Source organism: Lolium rigidum, chromosome 3, assembly GCF_022539505.1.
Source record: "Lolium rigidum isolate FL_2022 chromosome 3, APGP_CSIRO_Lrig_0.1, whole genome shotgun sequence".
Classification (NCBI taxonomy): Eukaryota; Viridiplantae; Streptophyta; class Magnoliopsida; order Poales; family Poaceae; genus Lolium; species Lolium rigidum.
Genome location: NC_061510.1, coordinates 86031637 through 86055457, shown reverse-complemented (window position 1 = coordinate 86055457; position 23821 = coordinate 86031637). Strand labels below are relative to the sequence as shown.

The 23821-nt window shown below is 47.5% G+C and overlaps 1 protein-coding gene across 1 annotated transcript; it reads right to left on the bottom strand.

Moving 5' to 3' along the window:
* Positions 1-3731: 3731 nt before the first annotated feature.
* LOC124701896 (brefeldin A-inhibited guanine nucleotide-exchange protein 2) lies at positions 3732-15596 on the bottom strand. The gene is made up of 11 exons (XM_047233995.1): positions 14314-15596; positions 9881-10198; positions 9427-9772; positions 8843-9265; positions 8476-8762; positions 8049-8322; positions 7037-7515; positions 6607-6928; positions 6135-6498; positions 5347-6032; positions 3732-4582 (listed from the first exon to the last, which is right to left on the bottom strand). The coding sequence occupies exons 1-11, from the start codon at positions 15570-15572 to the stop codon at positions 3974-3976; spliced, it is 5367 nt and encodes a 1788-aa protein (XP_047089951.1). The 5' UTR covers positions 15573-15596; the 3' UTR covers positions 3732-3973.
* Between the last annotated feature and the right edge of the window lie 8225 nt (positions 15597-23821).

Below are 23821 nucleotides of genomic sequence, written 5' to 3'. Positions count from 1 at the left end.
GTGAGGGAAGGAGCATGCTCAACTATTGCAGTGTTGGCTATGAAAATATGAGGCTGGACTGTATCAAATAATATCTGAAAATTAATTAATTATAAAAGGCAGTAAAAGGCTAGAGATTAGTTTGACGATCATACTCTAAAATAGAAAGAGAGATAAGAGGTGTAAATGCACAATATCCAATTACAAAAATACTTTTTTTACAATCGATACCATGATATATTTATTGTAGCAAAATAAGCCTTGGTAAAGATACATGAGCTTGCCTTTAGTGATTACAAAATAAAATCTAAAAGAAACAAGCAAAATTTTGAATTCTGCAAACTCTTTCATCTAGTAACACAATCTTACTTTTTTGAAGGTGGTTGTTAGAAAAGACAGATACCGAATCACACGTATACAAACACCGAGGGTTCACCGATAATTTTAGTTTGAAGCCGCATTCCCGGCTACGTGCTCGATGCAACCGTTAAAGTAATAAACCAACATCAGAACAAGTATACGTGGCCTTTCAGACCTCAGGTGTGAGACGAGTCTCTCGGGCCGCTCGCGCGGGCGGCTCCAGAGAGCCACAAACCCTAGCAAAAAAACCCGTCGATCTCCTCTCCCTGGCCGCTGCCGCCGGCGGCGCCGGCGGTGGCGGCCGCGCTCGGCCGTCAAAGGCGGCGGGCGGGGTCGTCGGAGGCGCTCCCTGACGGGCCCCCTTCGAGCGGAGGTGGGACGTCAACGGGGATGCGAGGGCGGTGGAGCAGTCGGCGGCGCGGGTCCTCGGCGGACGTCGCCGACGCACGAAGGAGAGCGCGGTGGAGATACCGTCTCCGTCATGGAAGCAGCACAAGGGAGCGGGGCGGCGCGACGGCACAGCCTGCTTGCGGCGGTGCAAGCTCTCACCTTGGTGGCGGGGGCACGGAGGATGCACGGCCAGGGAGGAGTCCTTGGCGCATCGGCCGCCGCCCCAGCGTTCGGGACGAGCATCCGTGTCATGGAGTTGTGCCAGAGTGGGAGAGGAGGGAGGATGGGCTCGATCTGGGATTTCGGGCCAGATCTGGGCCTTGAGGGCTGGTCTGTCCATGGCTAATGGCTGTCACCTGGAGTGGGGGATAGCTGTCATGGACGGCCTGGCCATGCGAGAGGGTGGCGGGAGGCTGCTGCAGCTCTGTCGAGGTTGGTGTTTTTGAGCTGCTCTCAGTCGTTGACATAGGCATCCCCAATGGGCCTGCCAAAGATGGTACCCGGGGTTTAATCAAAGCCCAGGACTCGAAGAATAAAAAGACTTGGAAGCCCATTTAGTGTTAAGGAAAGGTAGTTTGTATTAGAAAAGATAGAGATTTGTAATCTTACGGGTTGGGTACGAAACCCTCCCGAACTCTGTAACTTGTGTACTACGAAACCCTCGGCTCCGCCTCCTATATAAGGGGGAGTCGAGGGACAAAGAAAGGATCGAATCTACTGTCAACATAACCCTAGTTTTCATAATCGTCGAGTACTTTTCGGCTGAAACCTTCGAGATCTACTTGCCCTCTACTTCTAGCAAAACCCTAGTCTACGATCTGTAGGCATTGACAAATTAATCCTTTGTCAGTCGTGTTGGTGGTCGGAGGCCACGGCTTGCAACTACTTCTGCAAGGAGCTGCGGCGGTGGCAGTGCGATGCTACTTGGACATTGTTTGTCCCAAACCTCTTGAGGCGCGGAGATGAGCGATGTAACGGACGAAAGTCCCGTCTGACTTTGGTCAGGCCGGCGACGACGGTGCCCGCGGGTGTCGTGACCCTCCTTGGAGGCGTCGCCGAGGAGTGTTGGCGTCTCCTGCGTTCTCTTGGTGGTTTTGGTAGCGGTCTCCGGGTGAAAGCCTAGATCCAGAGTTGGGTCGGCGTGATGGGGGCGTCCTCGATGTCGTTCCTCTGTTGAGAGTTTCGCGTTTGGAGACACGACTCGGAGGTCCTACGCGTTTCTCCGGTGCTCGCCGCTGTTCATGGTGATCTTCATGGGCGCTATGCACGCCATGGCTGGCGAGTTCAAGACCACGTCTGCTTGGGACCGACCAAGTTCTGCCATCTTCTACTTTAGATGGTGCGTTGACAAGGAGATCCCTTTTGGAGTTGTGGTTCTTCGAAGTCGTCCAGCGCCGGTGGAGACTCGGCTTTGTGGTGTAGCTTAGAACTGGCTCTTTTCTTCATTGTTGTGTGTGTTAGTGGTGGTTGTCTTCGGACTAGCCGGTGTGGAGTTGGTGCTACGCTCGTTGCTTGCAGCGAGTGGGAGCGTTCTTGTACTCAAACCTCTGCCTTCTATAAAATTATGGTACGCCTTTGACGTACTCTCGAAAAAAAAAACATCAGAACAAGTGTTGACACCAATATTCTACGGAAAAAACTGCCGCATGGCAGGGCCGGCATCAAGGGGGAATATTGTAAGGGAAATCCTCCTCACGACAACCATAAAAAAAACTAAAATCAATATGATCTGAAGTGCCATATCTAGAGAAATTTAACCTCCTAACTCAACCATTGACGTCAAGAAGGAACTTGAGCCGAAGAACACTTATTAAAGAAGCTGTCTCCACAAGAAGAAGATGGCTAATCTCCCAACTGAACCATTGACGTCGAGAAGGAACATGGGTCGAAGAACACTTATTTATAAGTTGTTGTCTCCATCAGAGGTAGACGGCCCAAGAGCATCTCTAGTCGGGTCCCTCAAAAAAGTCCGGAACAAATGATTTGGGGCACGTTTGGAACCGCGCCGGAAAAAAAGATCAAAAATCTGTTAAGAAAAGAGACCCTTTTCAGCCGCGTCCCTCAAACAGCGTCCGGATGCATGCATTTTAATAGAAGAAACCACCCCACATGGAAAAAGTAGGTGAGAGAAAGTGTGGAAAAAGAGAATGGCATGTGGGGACTAGAGGCTGTATGCATGCATGTGGACGTTGTTTTTGTGTCCGGCATCCCCGGTAGAGACTCTATGCACAAAGTCTCTACCGGGGACACCGAAGACAAAATGAGGCGCTATTTAGCTTTAGGGGACGCGACTGGAACGCGATTTTCCCCATTTCTCGTCCGCCGTGGCCCAAACGTCGTTTGGGGGACGCGACTGGAGATGCTCTAAGCTATGAAAAGACTTTTTTTTTTTTTTGAACTCCACTGGTGGATCATGCCCCAAACATTGTTGTGAAAGGCTCTTGCATTTCTTTCATTCCAAACCTGCATTTCTTTCATTACAAAGCTCCAAAGAAACGAGGGAGAGGGATGCAATAGCCTTTTGGTTATGAGAGGTGGAACCGGTCATTAGTAGCCAGCACTCGTCAATCGATTTTGCGTCCCATTGGTGGAAATTAATGGTCGATTGTCATGATTACAGCGAAGTAGATGACAACATTATGCAACCTTAAACTGTCGTCATACCCTCAATCACAAGTTCACAACAAAGCTTTTTTTTCCATGTAGATGTAAAACGGAACTTTCATGCAACAATGCTTCTACCAACCTGGAATGTGGATTTTGTCATACTTCCAAAGGTAGTCCGTCTTTCTTGAATTTAAAAACAAGGAACTCACTTGCTAAACGAGTTCGCTACAACATGGCATGCGTTTAAGGTAAGAAATACTGCTTGGTATTGCATAAGGGAAGCTCAGAGAACTGTATCTGATGATAAACAGAAACCGATAAAATGTTCAACACTGGAGCTGCCTGTTGCTTCAACCGGTACATCTACAACATGCAAAGCAGAACTGCCCCATAACTTAGCGAACTGTACTATGGCATATAATTTAATCATCTTGTAACATACACTCTTCCCAATGCAGAAAACCAAGAGCATCGAAGGGAAAAAAGATCTACATGATTCGTTCGGCTCAAAACCACTTCCCACAACTAAAATGATAAAACACAACAAAATGCGGAGAAGGGAGTAATAAGAAGATATAACACTGAAACAAAGAATAACTTACATGTGGAGGTATACTATATCACAGGGTGCTCAGCATCAACAGGACTGAAGCACGAGTGGGCCAACCCAAGTGTTAAACATATCACTCAAGGCCACCTGTACTTCGCCTGAACCATGCTCACAGCTTATGAGAGCAGCTAGGAGGGGGAAGAAATGGCCGAGGTTCTTCTCGAAAGACGAGTCACCTAGACCACTGATAGCTTGCAAGGTTGAGACAACAAGGGGTGCCCTGGCTGCAAGCTCCCTCCGCTTTGAAGAACCGACTGGAATAAGCCAATGGCCAAGTGGCTGTATACCACCGGAAAGGTGAGCAGGCCTTGCTGTGCTCAAGTACACCTCAAGGACCTCCTTGCAAATGCTAACGAGGTGGTTTTCCACCTCTATGCCCCCTTCATCTGGAGCTCTGTCCAAGAATATATTCTGGAGGATAGTGAGGCACAACTGGTACGACTCGTTCTCAAGACGTAGCAACGGTGGGTCCTGCATTTGGGTCATAGAGCCCAACTCCTGCAACTTGGTCCGCAGATCATTGTCACTGTTTATTTTGTGAGCATGAGTGGCAACAGTATGCAAGGCCTCAAAGAGGATTACTGTATTCTGTGACGACAACTGAGCTCTGTACATGGTATATATCTCCATCACAGCCTACATAAGTGAACACATACATAGAAGTAATTAAAACAGGGGTCACACTGAAAATTGCAAGCCTATTGCATGAGAAACATGATAAAGCAGAACGCATGCACACAATACAATTAACGAAGGAGTCAAGAAGCCTAGAATTTTGCTTTAGTAACTTAAAAATGACTAGATCAGGCCGTGGGCCCAAAAGGTATGAAATTAACAACAATATTGATATGTAAACTAGAGTTAAATTTCAACAAATTTAGCATATTCCGGTCAAAAAAGGTAAGAATGATCAAGTCATTCGCATTAGAGTCTCGTTCCTACAGGCTACAGTGCAACTAGAGATATGTGGTGGAATATAGCTGCTGCATGAAGTTCTTCATTTCTCATGTCCCTTCCACGCTCTCACCTCCCTTATTAACATGCATATTTGCCAAGGTTAGTAGGTGGTGGCACCAACTCCACCTATGCCTTTTAGGAATAGCCGGTGGTCCCAACCCCGGGTAAAGGAGGGTTGTGATAGGCTTGGCGAGCCAACGTAAAAAAAAACAGTCATTCCTATGGATATGAAACCCAATAGAGTGTTTTGGTCTCTTTTTTCTGTTGGGTTTCATATCTAGCCTACCCCAACTTGCTTGTGAAAAAGGCTTTGATGTTGTTGTTGTTGTTGTTGTAGTAGGTGGTGGCACCAGATTTCAAGAATCCAGGAAAACGGAAGGATGATGAAAACAATATGCTTCCAGAGACATGCAAAAATAAAAGTAAGAAGAAATATTACAGACCTGAATCAATAGGAGTTGGACAGCAGCTCGGCACTTGGCATCAGCAATTGCAAAATATAAGTTCCTTGATCTAGAGGTTTCATCAGTACCATCCTCTGACGGTCGAGGTTCGTCTTCTCTGTTATCTGAAGAGTCGCCATTTTCTATTGATACATTTTCAAGGTAAGCTCCAGATGAGATATAAGAAAAGTCAGGAAGTGTCTCTGTGGTAACTTCTTTCAAAGACAACACGACCTCAAGCCATTTTTCATCCACAAAGACAGATCCAGCACTGCTCATCAGGCGAACAAATGCAGCAATGCCTATACCAGCAAGACTCTGATGGGGACGCTTTATGAAACTTGTCAAGAGCGAAAGAACCTTCTTCAGAAGTGGATTAACAGTGTCATAGAACTTGACAAAAAGGTCTACAACTAGCTGAAGGGCCAACGTGCATGTCTCGTACATCCAAGCATCTTGATCAAGTTCTGCAGGATCACTTTCTGCATTTTGTCCTTGTGAAGAACCACCGGATGGATCAATGGCATGCCGCACATAGTCAAATATTGGGAAAAGTACTGAATCAAACACCTTCTCCCACAAAGGAAGAGAGAATAGATGGCCATGGTTTCTTAATGTATCAAATAACACCTGCAAGGAACTTTTCCTAATTTCAGGTCTAAGGTCGAAGGTAAGTTCAGACAGTCCTGCAAGGTTTGAAAAGTTGGTGCCACACATTATTACTAGAAAAAATAATTCAATGGAAAGCAGTAGAAAGGCCACCTTGAGCCAAGGAGAAACATAACTACCTGCTAATAAAGGAAACCAGAAGTGTATATTATCATCCTTATCCTCCTGTTTTCCATCCTTGGTCAAATGAAGCGAGGATGCATTGCTGTTTGAAGATGGACTTTCCTTCAGTCTTGAAGAGGATCCAATGTCACCTTCTGCTAGCTTTGCCGCACAGAATCGAAGAAAACCAATTGCATTTAGGCTTATATCCTTGTTAAACCTACTATTGGTAAATGCAATAAGACAGTTCACACAATCAGTGAAAGTCGACGACTCAGTCTCAGTAATGTACGGGAAGTAATCTCGTAAAATCTTCTCGATAATTTCGAAGGCCAAGAGTACAATATTTTTGTGATCATCATATGATGCCGTTGCAAAAACCTGAAAATTATGCACACAACAATCAGTATTACGAAACAAGAATAAAGCTGCTTCAAAAAGCCTTGTGTTAAGATCAAGGTACATATAGTGCAAGTAAAAATAACATACCATAAACATGCTCTTCCATCCTGACTTCACATGACTAACACGGGCCAATACCATTTGAGACACACACCTGATGATCAGTTCTCTTATCTCAACAGCTCTACTCTTCCTCATTACAACAACAAAAGGCTTCATAAATTCATTTTGGAAATTGTAGTTTGCCAGTTCTTCTCTCTCCAGGAACTTCATTGCCAGCTGCCGCAATGAGTCCATAGCAAATATTGCAATTGACAAATTTTCGGAGCACCCAATGGTAACAAAAAATTCAGACAAGACATGCCATATGCTTGACCAGACAAGCCTGATGCGGTTCATATTGTAATGCCTACAAGAGAAAAAGAAACAGTAAAACCTCAGTGACTATATAGTGTAACTATAGTGTAATCAAACATAATGCAATGTGGATACGTATATGAAGTCTTGGATTCCTTACGTGATCTCGACAATCTTGGTCAGACTAAAAACTCGTGGATCAGATGCGGACCGTAATTCCTCCATTGAAACCTTACAAAGGGCCTTTACAAAATCAATTATGCCCTCACTGTTGAGATTTTGACTTCTTGCGAATACACGATTCATTTCAGCCATCCCAACTTGCTCCAAGAGGCTTGTCACCGCATTATTCATTTGATCAACACCGGAAGCTTTTCCACCCACACCAGCACTGTCATAAGTACCTCTTTTAGAAGCAGCACCAGCATTCGGAGCCTTCTTTTTCAAACTAGGAATAATCGAGGATTTAGCCTGTTTAGATTTATCAAGATCTGGCTGTTGCAGTGCAAAGAAAGTGGCATCTGGAGGAGCACCTTCTCCTACAAGATGTAGATTCTCAAAACGAGAAACACAAGTCAATATATGCTCCCATGCCTCTTGCAAGTAATTTCCATCTTCATCTGCAATCAACAGAATTGCCTAGTAGGCAATCCGCCACCGCAACAAAAGATTATGAGAATTGAAAACTGTTTTTATTCTCATTATGCTCTAAGAAAGATATGGCAAACTTAGCACGATGGCATATGTTTGTGATAAAATTGTGCAACAGAAACATTAAATGGCAGACCAGAAGGGGATAAAGGTAAGTTTTTCACATTTTCTCAGACAACCCAAATGACGTCGGCAATTGCAAAGATAACAAATGCTCAGTACGCGCAAGAAGAAAATATAGCAGCTCTAATAGAGATACTGAGAAACTCTCCTCAGAACATCACATCCAGCTAGTATAATGTACATTCCAAACATCTAGCATGAACCAGCTAAGTCACATATCAGCTACATCTACCCTTAAAGCAAACCAACACGAAACAAACTTCTGAGTACCAGCGTTTGCTTTATTGATTTTATTCTTCTTTTAGACAATCATCACTAATAACAGAGGCAACTTCTCTGCTGGTTGTACCAGCAGAGCACTGCAGATTTGATATTCACACCAAATATGTAGAACAAACCTTAATGGCTTCAATATTTTTCTGCTTGATATCCGCAGCAGAGTGAAGTGATGTAAACTTGGCAAGCGAAGTAATGAAAGCATCCCTTTGAGTTTTCATCGACATAGCTGCAGTGACATGTATTGCACAGCGAAATCCCTCGAGGCACTGGGATATGACAATCTCATCATCACTCTGGTCAAGTGGGACGCTGAAGGCAGCAAGCATAGGGGCCCAGCAAACCTCAACCATGAACTTCAGAATTACTACATCTGTAGCTGGATAAAATACTGACCTAAATCATTCATTTAAAAAACAAAAAATATTATTTCCAGTGAAACAAATGGACAAAAATAATACAAATGCATAAACAAATGGGAAAAAAAAGATCAAGTAAACAGAACAACTTATTTTATAATTATTCATCCAAGTATCCAGCATTACTTACTCAGACATACGAGCCTTTTCTTTGAATTGCTCCTGCATATGCTTAATGAGATCATCACTTGTCTCCATAGCTGAACCTCGTTTGCGTATGACAATGTTAAGAATGTTATCCAACCCAAGGATTTTGTTAGAGCTTGTTGATTGTTGCTGTTGAGGAACAAATTCATCTTCTTTCATCTTAATTTCTTTTTTCCAAATCCTTCCATACAAGGATCTCATAAATTCTTCTGGCAGGTCTTTTCCATCATCAATACCACGATTGTTTCTTATGAAATCTTCAGGTGACATCTGCATCAGTTATTACGTTATTACAGTAATAATATTATAAAATGGGTAAAGTGTATGCTCAAACATCACAGGAAATATACCTTATTTTTGACCATTGGGTTATGTGCATCAGTGTTAAGCATTATGACCGAATAAGCAAGCACATAAGCTGTATCTGCACTGGAAAAGGCCTTTGGGTTGCATTTGCAGTAACGCTCTGCAAATTTTTCCATAACCCTATCAATCTTTTGAGCTTCTCCAGGCAACCTAAAGCCCTGAAGAAAGGCTCTAATTGCTTCATCAAAATCCATATTTTGAAAATTAAAAGAATCCACATATGCATGCATGACTTTGAGGGATAAATCTTCCCTTTCCCCTAAATAGTCACCAATCATAGTCTTGTTCAAGCCAGACGCACTTTTTAGGAAAGCAGCTATTTCCTCAGCTGATTCCCCAACCTTGTTGGCATTTATGAGGAATTCAATTCCCTTTCTAGGCTTCCGGTTAAACAGCGAGATACCCTCCTGTTATTCATCAATCAATTGACCACATAAGAAAAGGGAAATAAATTAACCAAGATATAGTGGATTTGTGCTGAGTAAATTAAGAAAGAACATGTGCCACCACATTGCCACGTTCTCATCAAAAAATGCATAAAAGTAACTGACTGTGGAATGAGATCCACCTGAAGTTCCATTTTGTAAGCTCGGCGCTGCTCCAGAGATGCAGCCTCTGAAACCCCATTCGATAATTCTGAGTGTGAATCCGATGCTTCACTAGAAGCATCTCCATTGTTCTCTGTCTGGGGAAACTCATTTCCACCATCATTATCGTTTTGCTCTGATTCAACTTTAGGAGAGTCGGCATCTGGAATACGTAGCTGCTTATTCATCCAATCTCCCATGGATCTCAAGATAGAAACTAAGCATTTCATTGCTTCACTCTTCATTGTGGTATCCTGGGGTGGTACCAATGTGGTAGGGGTACCCGCAGGAGGCCCTTGAGCTGTTTTCAGCAGACCATTGACCATCCTGGTGTCAAAGAAAATGTAACACAACAGTTAAGGGTTTCTGGATCACATTTAGAAGAATAAAACCTCGCTAATACTCAACTATAGTAATGGACGAGTGATGCAGTACCTCTCAAATATATTGGATGAGTGGACATCGCAGTCGTAATTAATGAAAATGTCAACCAAGATTTGAGAATCAGCGCAGAGCTTCTCCAGAAAACGAAGAACTATCATCTTTGCTTGAAAATTTGGTTGTGCAATATTTTCCAAAACTCTCAGAATGATCATGGGAAAAAATACTCCAATCTCTGCCTTCAATCCTGGTCTAAATCTTGAAACCAAGCTAATAAAAATTGAACAAGATAACTGAAAAACAATCATATGTGATGAGGCACAGTTCTTCAGAAGTGACAGGCATAAATACTGCTTGATAGCACCTAGAAACCTGGCCAAGTTAAATAAAATAGTTAGGCCAAAAAGAGGTATGTATTCATATAAAAACATCAAGCAGATTGTACCATTTGATAAGAAAATGTGTCTAGCACGATCAGTATCAAAATACAGTTGTATTAGCTGCAACATCATAGCATATTTCGAGGACTGCTGCTCTACCTGGAAAACTAAACAGTAATATACCTTGGTATGTTAGCCTTGGTAATCCACATGCCCAATATTGCTACTTCACTAGGAGGAACACATGCCTTGCTCCGGACTAAAAAGCTCATACAACAAAAATTTACATGACTAATTACATTACTGTATTGAGGGAGTTGCTCACCCACACACATGTTGCCCTTAACGAGTGTTGCGGACTCGTATCCACAACCTTCTGATCATGATGTTTTTGAAAAACATGTTTAAGTGGGTGCTGAGCAATCCCATCACAACCTGATTAGTTTCTGTCAAATTAGATGGTTGGTACGACCTCAAGGAAAATGAACCATCACTACCAACTGGTTTGCTTACAGGTTCCTGAACTCCAGTTTAACCAGAAATACCAACAATCGTAACAGAAGCAATCACCATGACTTTTGTAACTTAGTTGGGAAGAAAGGCTGTAACCCAAAACCTGCACCTATCTTACTGTTTATAGTTATTTAATAACTGGAGTTGTGTATTGTCTTGTCTTGAAGAAAAAGGAGACACATTAAAACAATAATTGGCAATGTACATAATTCTTAACCTGACAGTTTTCCAATGGCACTAGCTAGCTACTCTTGCTAGTACAGCTCCACCTTGTCAAGGAGTCAATGCGGCTATTGCAAGCAAATGACTGTAGGATTTGCTGCCTAGCAAGTACCCTTTATGGTCTGGTGTAACCTAGTTAGTCCCAGAAGAGGATGCAAGTGAGTATTTGGCTTGTGTTTCCCTGGTATCGGTCCAACGACATGCATGCAATTATGGCATGAGCTGTTCATCTCTGTTCTCAAAACTGGACTATTGATACTAGCTCACGTGAGTGTACATACTGACTTTTTAGAGCTATATACATTTGTAGTCCCACAACTTGTATTAAATGTGTAAATTAGTCCCAGTTCTTGTAAATTGGGGTATTCTAGTCCTACAACTTGTCTTGCCGTGCAAAACTGGTCCAACTCATCCTAGAAACGGACACGTGGCAATGTCTTATTGCAGAAATGCCCCTAACATTTTTTTGTAGCAGAAGATGTGGCCTGAGAACTGCCTTACCATGCAGGTCCCACATGTCAGATGAGGAACATAAATAATAAAATTTCTGAATGCCAGTGGCGTTCGAACCTGGAACTTACACATCTCAAAAGCCCGTCTACCCACTGCGCCATAGAAGAACTGTTGACGTAAAGCATCCCCTTGTTCTACTCATATATTATTATGGATTTCATATATTAGCTTGTCGTCTCCGTGTCCAAGTCCAACGCTGCTAGCTCAGTTTGAATAGGACTAGAAATTTAGTCCGTGTAGTGCTACGTACTAGTTCTGGTCGGTTAAGTTAGCTAGCTTAAGTTCAAAAAGTGTGTTTGACACATGAACACCAGTGGTTTTTATAAATTATATATTTTGGATTCCAAAAAAAATGAAATTAAATATCCACGTACATATAAACATTTCGAAGGTACGGTAGGAAATTTGTGAGAAAAATATGTTGTATTTTGAGCTATATAAAAACTTCACACGAGTATTCAAGACATGTGTATGTATTTATAAAATAAATGTGACGATTTTTTGAAACAAAAGTCCAAGATTTTTAAATACTGCGTGTGTTGATGGTTTTGATGTGATTAATGTGTGGACAAAGTCCAACAGTGACACCATGACACATGTTCTTAACATGCTTGTGTGGCTCAGTATCGCATCCGAGTAATTCTCGGCATGACCACTAGCGTGTTCGCCTTGTCGCTGCCACCATTTGTCACCGCCACCATTTGAAACTGAACTGGTACAATGAGTGCGAGTAGGTCACCGGGAGCGCGTGTATGTCATCGGTAGTGCAGTTTTTGCGGTCGGGCAGGTAGTATAGCATGCTCGCCGTAGCACCCTGAATGTGCAGCACAATTGGCGGCGTCCACGACATGAACAAGCTCCCCAACACGACATTGGCACCACCGAGGCAAGACACTTTTCACCAACTTCGCCAGCCTGTTCAGCGGCCATCCAATCTACTGGTACGAGGAAAAAAGGCACCTAGCGACGATGACCACGTCAAGCAGACTATAGATGTCGAGGACAACGACGTTCTCCATGCGCCGCCACTGGACATGCGGCGGAGAAGACTGATCGACGGAGAAGTAACGGCTAGGAAGAGCACCATTGACATGAGAAATATGAAGGTGGTGTCAAAGTGGAATATTAACAGTAGCCTCAAAATTCACACTCTACGTTAACACCACACAGTAACATGGACGGCGAATGAAACCAAGCCGGGAATTAGTGTATCGTAAGAAAAGGTCTATACTTAAAATATAACCTGCTATTGGACGTAGTGCTTGTGGTAGTCACGCGACGAGAGTTTTGCGACCCAGAGGTGAGGTCGTGTGTTCGACCCTCGGGCACTGACTACAATTTTGTTATTTTTTCTTCACCTCGTAGTACCCATAAGGTCACATCTGCTATAAAAAATACTTAAGGGTATTTCTGCAAAGAAGCAATCACCACGTGTCCGTTTTTTGGATCACTTTGGGCCTTTTATGCACAACGGGACAAGTTGTGGGACAAGAATACCCCATTTTACAAGAAGTAGGACTAATTTGCACATCTCGTACAAGTTGTGGGACTACAAGTGTATATAGCACTAGTTGAAATGCCAAATTAGTACTACATCCATCAGTGATATGAAAAATGGGTCATCAAGAAAACAAGAGCACGAAACAAGCTGAAGACAACGTAATGCAAAGCACCAAACACATGCAGGTAAAAAGTCCAGGCAGCAAAAAGAAAGGGGTAATAAAGTGAGGTGCCAGAAACATGCATCTGAAGGGTGAATTCTTGTGTCACAGTGCCCTTCACAGATAAATGTTTAAAAACTGCAGGTAACAGGATTCAAACCATGTACCAGCTAATTAGAGAGAGGAGCTCCAACCAAACAGAACAGAGAGCGGTACCGATTTGTGATACGACACAACTCCAGGGTTCTTATTTAATAAGGACAGAGTATTAGACACTCCCTAATTAACCTCATCTTGGTATCCAACTGTTTTCTAGACCGTCACAATCTAAAGAACTGTAAGGAATACTCCGATAAGGCACTAAGAATAATGGTGGCAAAGGAGCATAAAACAAGGAAATACTGTACAAGAGAAGGGCATTCAGAAGTCGTACACCGAAATTAAGACTGGAAAGTTTGAGAGCTATGTGGAAAAGCAACCACAGTAATGCCTCGCAATCTGGAAGGTTCAAGGTCGAAGTAACCAAAGATCGCTTCCAATTCAACCACATGAAATTGTTCACCACGGAACCTTAGCGTAATGTAAAATGCACTTTTACAACAACTATTCATGTATAGCAAAACCACCCCCCGGTGTTTTCAGCAATTCAAAGATGAAGTGCCAACACCTCCGTGAAATCACTTTAAACTTATCAATGTTTGGGACAATTTTGATTTGCAATAAATTTATTAACAACACTATGCTACACCTTCCTAGTGTACTTTAACATCTGTATCAGGGCCAAGGATGATATTGTTGCCAGGAAATGCTATCAACCTCACTGAACATTTGTTATATGTGAGATTGGTCAAGTACAGTGAATTCTTGTTTCAATATCAGAGCAAGCATAAACTACACAATTGTAAGTTTTGTAAATTACAATGAGAATTTGAATACTGGTTTTTATTAGATTTGTCATCTATAGAGCAACATTACTACAGACTAATCCAACTGTACTGCCCTTATAGCAAATGAATGCCTAATCTTTCCAAGAACAGTTGGTCTCTTCCTTAAGCTGCTGTAGCTACACCATGTTTTATGGAATAAACTGGTATTCAAATGTGTGCGCAATGCTGTTATCAGCAGGTTATAGAAATAAGCTTAGAAGATCTGGGGCAGAGAAACAGTAGACAGAGTTTGGGGCAAGGGATGTTTGTACCTTTCGCTAGTACGGAAGACAGCCCCAGCATTTTCAAGCAAGATCTTGAGAAGTTCAAGAGCGAGTATCTTCCCCCGCATGACCAGTGGATCAGCTGGCGCGTCCTTGGGTGGCGTCTTCATGGAGAGCTTACACAATGCCCGGAAAACCAAGAAAGCGTCCCTCCTTAGCTTATTCCCAATCCTGACATCGGCATCATCGTCCAATGTGGCCACCACGGCCCCCTCCACGCCAAGCTCGTCCTTGCGTCCCTCGAGGGCCGTCTTGTACATGCTGATCTCCCAGTACTTGGCGTCCAGCATGTCCTTGTCAGTGGAATCGAGCAAATCCGCGGGATTCGTCCCTTCCTCAGCCGCTGCCGTCGTCTCGAAAGCACCGTCGTGGGGCACCGCGGTGGTGCCTGCCACTGTGGATGAGGCTGTCCGGGATAGAGGCGTGAGCGCGCCGTCAATGTCCCCGATGATCTTGGAGATGAACCCCTGCACGAAGTTGGGGTCGGCTGTAGGCGATCCGGCTGAAGAGGTTTCGGGCAGCTGGATGACCTCGGCGACGACGATGGGCTGGAGGGGGATGGTGGATGAGTCTGCCTCCATGCGTCGGAATACGATGACGAGCATCTGCACGAGGGAGGCCTTGGCGGTGGCCTGGTTGACGGCGCTGCGGCTGGAGAGGTACATGTCGTAGCAGGCGCGCACGGCGCGGAGCAGGCAGTCGCCGTGGAGGCGCACGGAGGTGGAGGTGACGGCGGAGAGGAGCGTCTTGAGGAGGAGCAGCTCGATGTGGTCGTCGTCGAGGTGGAGCGCGTTGCAGGCGGCCTCGAGGAGCGTGGCGAGGAGCTGCGCGGAGGGGTCGGCGGACGGGTCGGCCTCGCCGTGGATGTAGGAGTGCGCGATGAGGCGGTGGAGGAGCTCGAGCGCGGCCTCGGCGAGCTTGGCGCTGCCGGAGCCGAGCGCGGCGGCGATGGGGGAGAGGAGCAGCTCCGAGTCCTCGAGCGAGAGGCTGCGGAGCGGGCCCGGCTGCCAGGAGGAGGAGGTGGGCGTGGAGGGGGAGGTCGGGGTGGAGGGGGCCGTGGGAGTGGGGGGCGGGGGGCGTTGGAGGCGGTCGAGGATGGACTTGGCGGTGTGGGAGAGCTTGGAGTGCGCCTTGTTGCGCCAGGAGGCGTTCTTGACGAGCTTGTCGAGGAAGGGGACGAAGGCCTCGACGAGGCGCGGGTCGGACTCCGGCGAGGAGAGCGGCGGCGGCGCCGCCGCGGTGGCCATTATTGGTGGGAGGATCGCGGCTGTGCCGCGCCGGGTGGATCTGGATCTGCGCGTGGGAGGGGAGTGACGCGGTGCTGCTTCCCTTTGGTTGGGGGTTTGAGGTGGTTCAGATCGGCGGGCGAGTTGAGTGGGGCGAAGAGGGAGGGAGAGATGGTCGCCTAGCTACTCGCGTGCGTCGATTTGCGTGGGGAAGCACCGCCGGGATCGATTAGCTGTCTATGACTGGTGGGATTGGGCATACATGGGGCCGGTGTGTCAGTGAGTGATTACTGGCAACCATCGTGTTTACAGAAACTAAGCGGGCGATCGAGGGGGGCGAAGTGATGGGAGTGAGCTGAACGATGATGACTTAGCGGGGGGCAGGTTGTAGAGGTACACTCCTTGATGGGCCGTCTAAAGTTGACTTTTATAAGACGGGCCGCATTCGCATTTCTGGGAAACCATGGCTAGTTGGGCCAAACCTATCAGAAAGGACCTCGCTCTGCTCGTTAGAAGTTAGTCTCCATTTAAAATGAATTTGGATCACAAGCGTGATCCCATGCAGCTCCAGATACTTGCGAAATTGCCCCTTCAACTTCTCGCTGAGCCTAAGAGCAAGTACAATAAGGTACAATCAGCAGACTATTATAAGATAGGTAAATCGCGTACCACCGTCCCGAGGATTCTCTGCCCTATGGCCCCTACTACTTCTCCCCCTCGTGAGGATCCCTCCTCCGGGGTACCGTCGAATAGGCAACGACAGTTGGCGCCCACCGTGGGGCCTGCGGCGTCAGGAGGCCGGAACCGGAAGGGTTCCGCCATGGGAAGCTACGACGAATCCATCGCTGTGGGGCGTGTCCTTTACGTCGGGAACTTTCCGATCGTCCCACAGGACGAGTGCTGGATTCCGGCTAGGACCGACCCCGTCAATCTCTCCATCATCCTAATCGGCGGCATTCACATCTTCATCGATGAGACCGTCGATTCCGACGGAAACACACTGGTAAGTAACGCTGACGCGACCGCCGCTGAGCAGGACGCAGTCGCGAAGATCCGATCCGAGATGCAGGAACTTCCTAAGGAAGATTCCGCCTTAGATCTGGAAAATTCAAAACCCACCCAATCCGCCCCTAAGCAGGAAACAACGGTGGAAGACCAATGCAGATCCGTCTGAGTCTCCCAGGTGTTAGAGAAGCAAAGGTGCCACTTTGTGCACTTTCTCGCACATACCGTTGGAACCGCTCTTCCTCAGGAAGAAGCCGGACCCATGCAGGATGAGGCTCCCGGAACCGGCGACGCCCCGGAACAGCAAGAAGCTATCGGAGATAGCAACGCACCGGATCAACAAGAGGATGCCAGAGACAAAGAAGAATTGCTCCTAGGCAACTTAAGCCCAATCTCCGACGACGCTTCCACTATGGATACAGAAGAATACAACCGCGCCCTGAAGGAGTTGGAGGATGAAGAACAAGCTGAAGCGGAATCCGCTCCGCCCAAGGAGGTCTTCGCAACCATTACTGGGCTAGAAGGAACCGACGAAGAAGCAACTCCTTCCGACCCCATGAAGGCAGGGCCTTCCGAATCCGGGAGCAAGGATTACCTTACCTCGGAAGAACTCGTGGAGCAAGCAGGCATAGGAACCTTAATTCACACACAAGTCCTCAACAAGCCTATAACTCCGGAGGAAGCCGCAGATCCGGCAACCCTGGAAGCTGCAAGAAAGGAGATGCTGGCTACCGCCAAGAGAATTTCCACCACCGTAGCGGCGATGCTGGAAGAAAGGGAAGAGGCTCAAGAAGTAATCGATGGTTTCCTCCAAAGAGAGCGCGAAGCTGTTGACTCCTTGCAGAACGCCAAAAAGCTCCGAGAACATTGGGAGTCCATGATAAAGTATGCTCACAAGGAAGCAGACAAGATCCGACGGTATGCCATCAGCCCCCGCAAGATCACATTTGCAACTCCCTCTGATCAACAGCCGCTCACAACTCCAAAGGAAAACATGGAGAAGGCTGCGGAGCTTTTGACCAAGAAGAATGAGGAAATCGACATCAACCACCTCCGCACACTCGTCGCTTCAGCAGTGCGGCAGCAGAGCAAGGCAGACACTTCGCGCAAGTTGGAATCTGACCCAGAGTTATGCATGTCCACTACGCAGAAGGACGCCTCCGGAAGCAAACACCGTGACGACGAATCGCGCACCGGGTCCTCGGAGCGCAGAAGGAGAACCAGAGAACACCCAAATCCGATCTCTGTACCGTCAAAGACGCCTCCGTCAGACCCGAAGAAGGGAAAGGATGCGATGTACACTGGCAGGGACAAGTACCGGAACCCGTCACCCCCGTCCAATGGGTACCCGCGTCCTCCACCTCCCCGCCGCATAGTCCAGTCGGAAACACTAGGCCCCATGGGCCTGGTGGAATCAACATCCGCGACAACGTGGTGCCTCAGCGGAACAGGAACACGGAGCGCACGCCGAAATAGGGGTGGACACAAAGCTCAAGGCTCGAGGCTCGGCTCGGGCTCGACAAGGCTTGGCTCGGGCTCGACTCGGCTCGAAGGTCGGACAAGCCAAGCTTAAATCTTCTGATCGAGGCTCAACAAGCCTGCTCGATAAAGCTTGCAAGCCGGCTCGAAGGCTCGATGTAAGTAAAAAAATTATTATGACCTTAATAAAAATGTAACATTTCACAATTATAAACAATAGTTGAGCATGAGTATACGTGATGTCATCTTGTTCTGTAATATTTCACATGATAACATGATATACTAGCATCGACAGACATTAATGTCCTTGTAATCGCATCCATGGATATCAGTGTAGACACTTACCTATAGTAAGTTGTCTTTTGGGTGTCTATACAAGAAAGCAAAAAATGCATGAATATTGGAGATCAAATTATAACCTGTTGCTACTTGTTTCCAACATTGATGGCAGCAATCTCTGCTGAGTACACATCGAATCAATTCCCAAAGTCGATTTAACTAGAAAACAATAGTAAACTAGTCTCAGAAATTACAAGGTAGTAGCTTTGTTCAAGAGAAATATTACTGTATATGTACTGAATAGGATCACATGCAGCGCACTGTTACAACCTAGCATTGTACATGTGCTTGGACAGTGGAACGGGTAAAGCAGTAGTTTGCATAATTGCATCTTCGGTGGACGAGCAGCCGGAGGAAGCGCTGCACACGGACGGCGGGTGGCGGAGTTCCGGCAGCCCAAAGCAAATCGCACCCGGGCGCCTCCGCTTGCATCTAAGGGAATGGGGATGAGCAGACTGGGTGGCGGTAGGATGGGGGCGCGACTGCAGGTGACGTTCTGGCGGCGGCCGTACTTCGTGGTGGCGGCCGGCGGCCTGCTTCGTGCTGGCGGCAGTGGGCGGCGGCCGGCGCTGAAACCTAGGGAGTTAGAGGAGAGAAGGAATTGGGACATGAGGGCGAGGAGATAGATGTTGACGGCCGGCTCGCCGTTCGGGCCGAGCCACGAGCCCAACGAACCGAGCCTCGAGCCTGCTTTATAGGAAAATTTTAGGAGCAAGCCGAGCCAGGGCTTGGCTCGAGTTCTGCCGAGCCTGTACGAGCCGAGCCATGAGCCGGCTCGGCTCGGCTCGATTCCACCCCTACGCCGGAACCTCGTCGGAGCCGGAACATGGAGCGCGAGCCGGAGCCTCGCAGAAGTCGGAACGACAGAGGCGACCGTCACCATGGCGAAGGCAGCCACCGGAGCCGGAGTTAGCAACGCGAGGAACGAGGAGAGTTCCAAGGCGGTAGCAAGAGATCGCATCGGCCCCCTCGCAGATCTCCCTCCCCACCACCTAGCGGTGGCGGCGGAGGTGGAGGCGGAGGCGGAGGCCGAAGATCTCGCTCACGCACAAAATCCCCCCACAATGGCTCGCGTGACGCGTGGGAACGTCTCAACGAATACAGATCTGACTACATCAGCCCAAAGTGCTTTGGCAGGATTATCCGAGAGGAACCAAAGCCAAGGATGAACCTCAAGCTACCTGGAAACTTGAAGCATTATGATGGCAGCGAAAGGCCGGATACCTGGATCGAGGATTACTACAATGCAGTAACCTTCGCCGGAGGAACCCCTAACATAGCCTGCCGCATGCTCCAGCTGTACCTTGTGGGTCCAGCCCGGATCTGGCTCAGCGACCTCGAGGAAAACTCCATCTTTTGCTGGTTCGACCTGAAAAACGCTTTCGAGAGACACTTCAGGGGCACCTACAAAAGGCCTGCCACGACAAGCGACCTACAGGCATGTATCCAGAAGAAGGGTGAAACATCAAAGAACTTCCTCACCCGATGGTTGCAAACCAGGAACGAGTGCGAGAATGTCGATAACCGCACAACTATGCACGCCTTCATAGGTGGATTGCAGAGGGGATGCCTGCTGCGGCACAAGCTCACCTGCTTGGTCAATGCGAACAAGCTGACTTTGGATGACATGATCAACATCGCCAGCAATCACACCGCCGCCGATGACGACGCAGACGGAGACCTCGCAGCCACAGCCATACCCCTGCATCGGCAAAAGAAGAACCGTGATAACCGCAGCAGCAGCGGCAGGAAGCGGAAAAATCCCCCTGATGACCAGAGAAGCGGTGGATCCGACTTGATCGCCATGGCTTTCCAACGAGGAGGTCAAGGAGGCGGAAGAGGCCGCGGCCGCGCGGCGGAGCCGGCAGGGGCCAGCAGCGTGGTGACGAGGTCACCGCTGCCGGAACCCGCGCTCCCCAAACTTACGAAGAATACAGAGACATGCCCTGCTTAGCCCATATAGATCCGGCTACCGGCAAGTCTTCCCACACCAATCGCAACTGTAAGTGGGTCAATGATCTCAAAACCGACCCGAAAGCAGGATACAAGCGAGCCCGCAAGCACCGCCCACGCGGCAAAGGAGGAAAGGGCAAAAACAAGGACAAGGAGGAAGACAGCTCTGAGGCGATGGATGAGGACGACGCTTCGCCGGATCCCAAAGAAGGTTCTGCAGCTAATAAGTCCAACCCCTTCGTCAAAAAGAGTGCGGGTGCATATCACACTTTCCTTGGAACTCCAACTGTGCCGCAGTATGTCAGGTGGTCGGAAACTCCGTGTATGTTTGATAGGCAGGACCATCCTACCATCATTCCGAAGGAGTGCTATGCCTTGGTTGTAAGTCCCCGCATCGACGGGTATGATTTCTCCAAGTGCCTTATGGATGGTGGGGCCAGCTTTAACATCATGTACCTGGAGACTCTGGAGAGAATGAATCTTACCAAGGAACAGCTCAAACACAGCACCATCGAATTTCATGGTGTGGTTCTGGGTAAAAAGGCGAACTCCCTTGGCAGCATCAGACTTCCCGTGGCCTTCGGCGATGTTAATAATTTCCGCGAAGAGATGATCACGTTCGAGGTCGTGCCTTTCAAGAGCTCCTACCACGTCATCTTCGGCAGGCCCACCTACCACAAGTTTCACGCAAGAGCGTGCTACATCTACAACAAGCTCAAGATTTCGGGTCCCAATGGTATGATCACCATATCCAGAGACTACAAGAAAGCTCACGAGTGCGACTTGGGCGAAGCCGCCTTCGCAGAATCTGTGATATCTAGTGAGGAGCTGCAAGGCTACAGAGCCGCGGTGGATCCAAAAGAGATGCATACCACCAAGAAGCAGATCTCCGAACAGAAGACTTCGTTCAAGGCCGCGATAGACACCAAGAAAATCGACCTCAAGGTATGAGATAGCTCTAAGAAGGTGTCGGTCGGAGCCAGCATGGACCCCAAATAGGAAGACGCGCTCGTCGAGTTCATCCACGCTAACATGGACATCTTCGCATGGAAACCTTCTGACATGTCCGGAGTACCAAGGGAACTCGCCGAGCACTACCTCAACATAAATTCGGGGGCTAAACCGGTGAAGCAAGCTATGCGACGCTTTGGAGATAAGAAGCGCCGCGCCATAGGGATGGAATTAGCAAAGTTACTAGAGGCAGGTTTTGTAGTAGAAGTTATCCATACTGATTGGGTCGCAAACCCCGTTCTTGTACCCAAAAAGAATTCTGAAATACTAAGAATGTGCATCGATTACTCCAGCTTGAATAAGCATTGTCCGAAGGATCCGTTCCCTTTGCCGCGCATTGACCAAGTCATTGATTCGACGACAGGGGCGGAACTTCTGTGTTTTCTTGACGCATATTCCGGGTATGATCAGATCCGGATGAAGAAGTCTGACCAAAAGGCGACCTCGTTCATCACTCCGTTTGACACTTACTGCTATGTCACCATGCCTTTCGGTTTGAAAAATGCAGGTGCCACTTACCAACGTACGATGCAGCGGTGCTTGAAGGACCAGATTGGCCGGAACGTACACGCCTACGTCGACGATATCACGATCATGACCCGGAAAGGATCCGACTTGATCAGCGACCTCACAGAAACCTTTGAGAACCTCCGACGGTACAAGATGATGTTAAATCCGCTGAAGTGCGTCTTTGGCGTGCTAGCCGGAAAACTCCTTGGCTTCATCGTCTCTCATAGAGGCATTGAAGTTAACCCGGAAAAAATCAAGGCAATCATGTGCATCAAAAGGCCAACTTGTCTCAAAGATGTGCAACGACTAACTGGTTGCGTTGTAGCAATCAGTAGGTTTGTTAGCCGTCTTGGCGAGAAGGCACTACCTTTATACAAACTGCTGAAGAAAACAGACAAATTTGTTGGGACGACGCAGCAGACGCAGCACTTCAGGGATTGAAGGAAATACTGGTATCCCCACCTATCCTAGCAACTCCAGAAGAGTCAGAGCCTATGCTCCTTTATCCGCAGCTTCGAACAAAGTCATTAGCCTCGTCATCGTGGTGGAGCGAAAGGAAGAAGGTCATGAATATGGAGTCCAGAGGCCAGTCTATTACATTAGCGAGGTACTGACGGAATCCAAACAAAGATATCCTCACTTTCAGAAGCTAGCCTATGGTGTATTCCTAGGTAGCAGGAAGCTGAGACACTACTTCCAAGAGCATCCCATGACAGTCGTGAGCAAGGCTCCACTGTCAATGATTCTTAACAACGCTGACGCAACAGGACGCACAGCAAAGTGGGGTATAGAATTATCTACCTTCGACATCACTTACAAAGCCAAGACTGCGATCAAATCCCATATTCTGGCAGATTTTATCGTGGATTGGACAAAAGCTCCGGATGCCAAACTAGAGCCGGAACCTGAAACCTGGGTCATGCACTTTGGCGAATCCAAGAAGCATCAAGGCCCAGGAGCCGGAGTCACCCTGAAGTCCCCTACTGGAGAAGAACTGCAATACGTTTTGCAGATTCACTTCGAAGCTACAAATAACATGGCGGAATACGAGGCTCTACTACACGGTCTGCGCATCGCTAAGGAAATTGGGATCAAGCATATGCTGCGGAGATTCCGACCTGGTGGCACAACAAGTAGCCGGAACCTGGAACGCCAGAAACTCCGTTATGGCGGCGTACAGAGACGAAGTTGATAGATCGCCAAATGCTTCCTCGGATACGAACTCAAGTACGTCCGGAGAGACGATAACACAGCGGCTGATATGCTATCCAAGCTCGAATCCGGCAGGAAACCCATTCCTCCCGGAATTTTCCTTTAGCACTTACGGATACCCTCGGTAAAGGGCGCTAACCCGGAAAACCCAGATGTGGCAGTGTCTCCGGCTAAGGAGGTGATGGTAATCACTCCGGCTTGGACTAAGCCTTCCCTGGACTACCTTTTGGACCGCAATAAGTTGCCTGAGGATGAGGTCATCGCACGACAGGTCGTCAGGCGAGCAAAATCCTACACAATAGTTGATGGACAGCTCTACAAACGAAGCACAAACGGGGTATTTATGAAATGTGTCTCAAACCAGGATGGCATCGAAATCCTCAGAGAGATTCATGCTGGTGATTGCGGGTATCACACCGCTCCCAGATCCCTCGTTGCAAAAGCCTTTCGGCAAGGATTTTACTGGCTCACAGCTAAAGAAGATGCTGAGAAATTAGTGAAAACCTGCCGAGGCTGTCAGTACTACGCTACTCAACCAAATGCTCCAGCTCAGGAGCTCAAGACCATCCCTATCACATGGCCGTTCGCGGTCTGGGGGCTTGATATGGTTGGGAAGTTGAAAAAATCATCTCCTGGCGGTTTTGAGTACCTTTTAGTCGCTATTGATAAGTTCAGTAAGTGGATCGAGGCAAAGCCAGTGGGAAAAGCCGATGGTGCTACGGCACTAAAATTCGTCTGCAGTCTCGTAGTGAGATACGGCA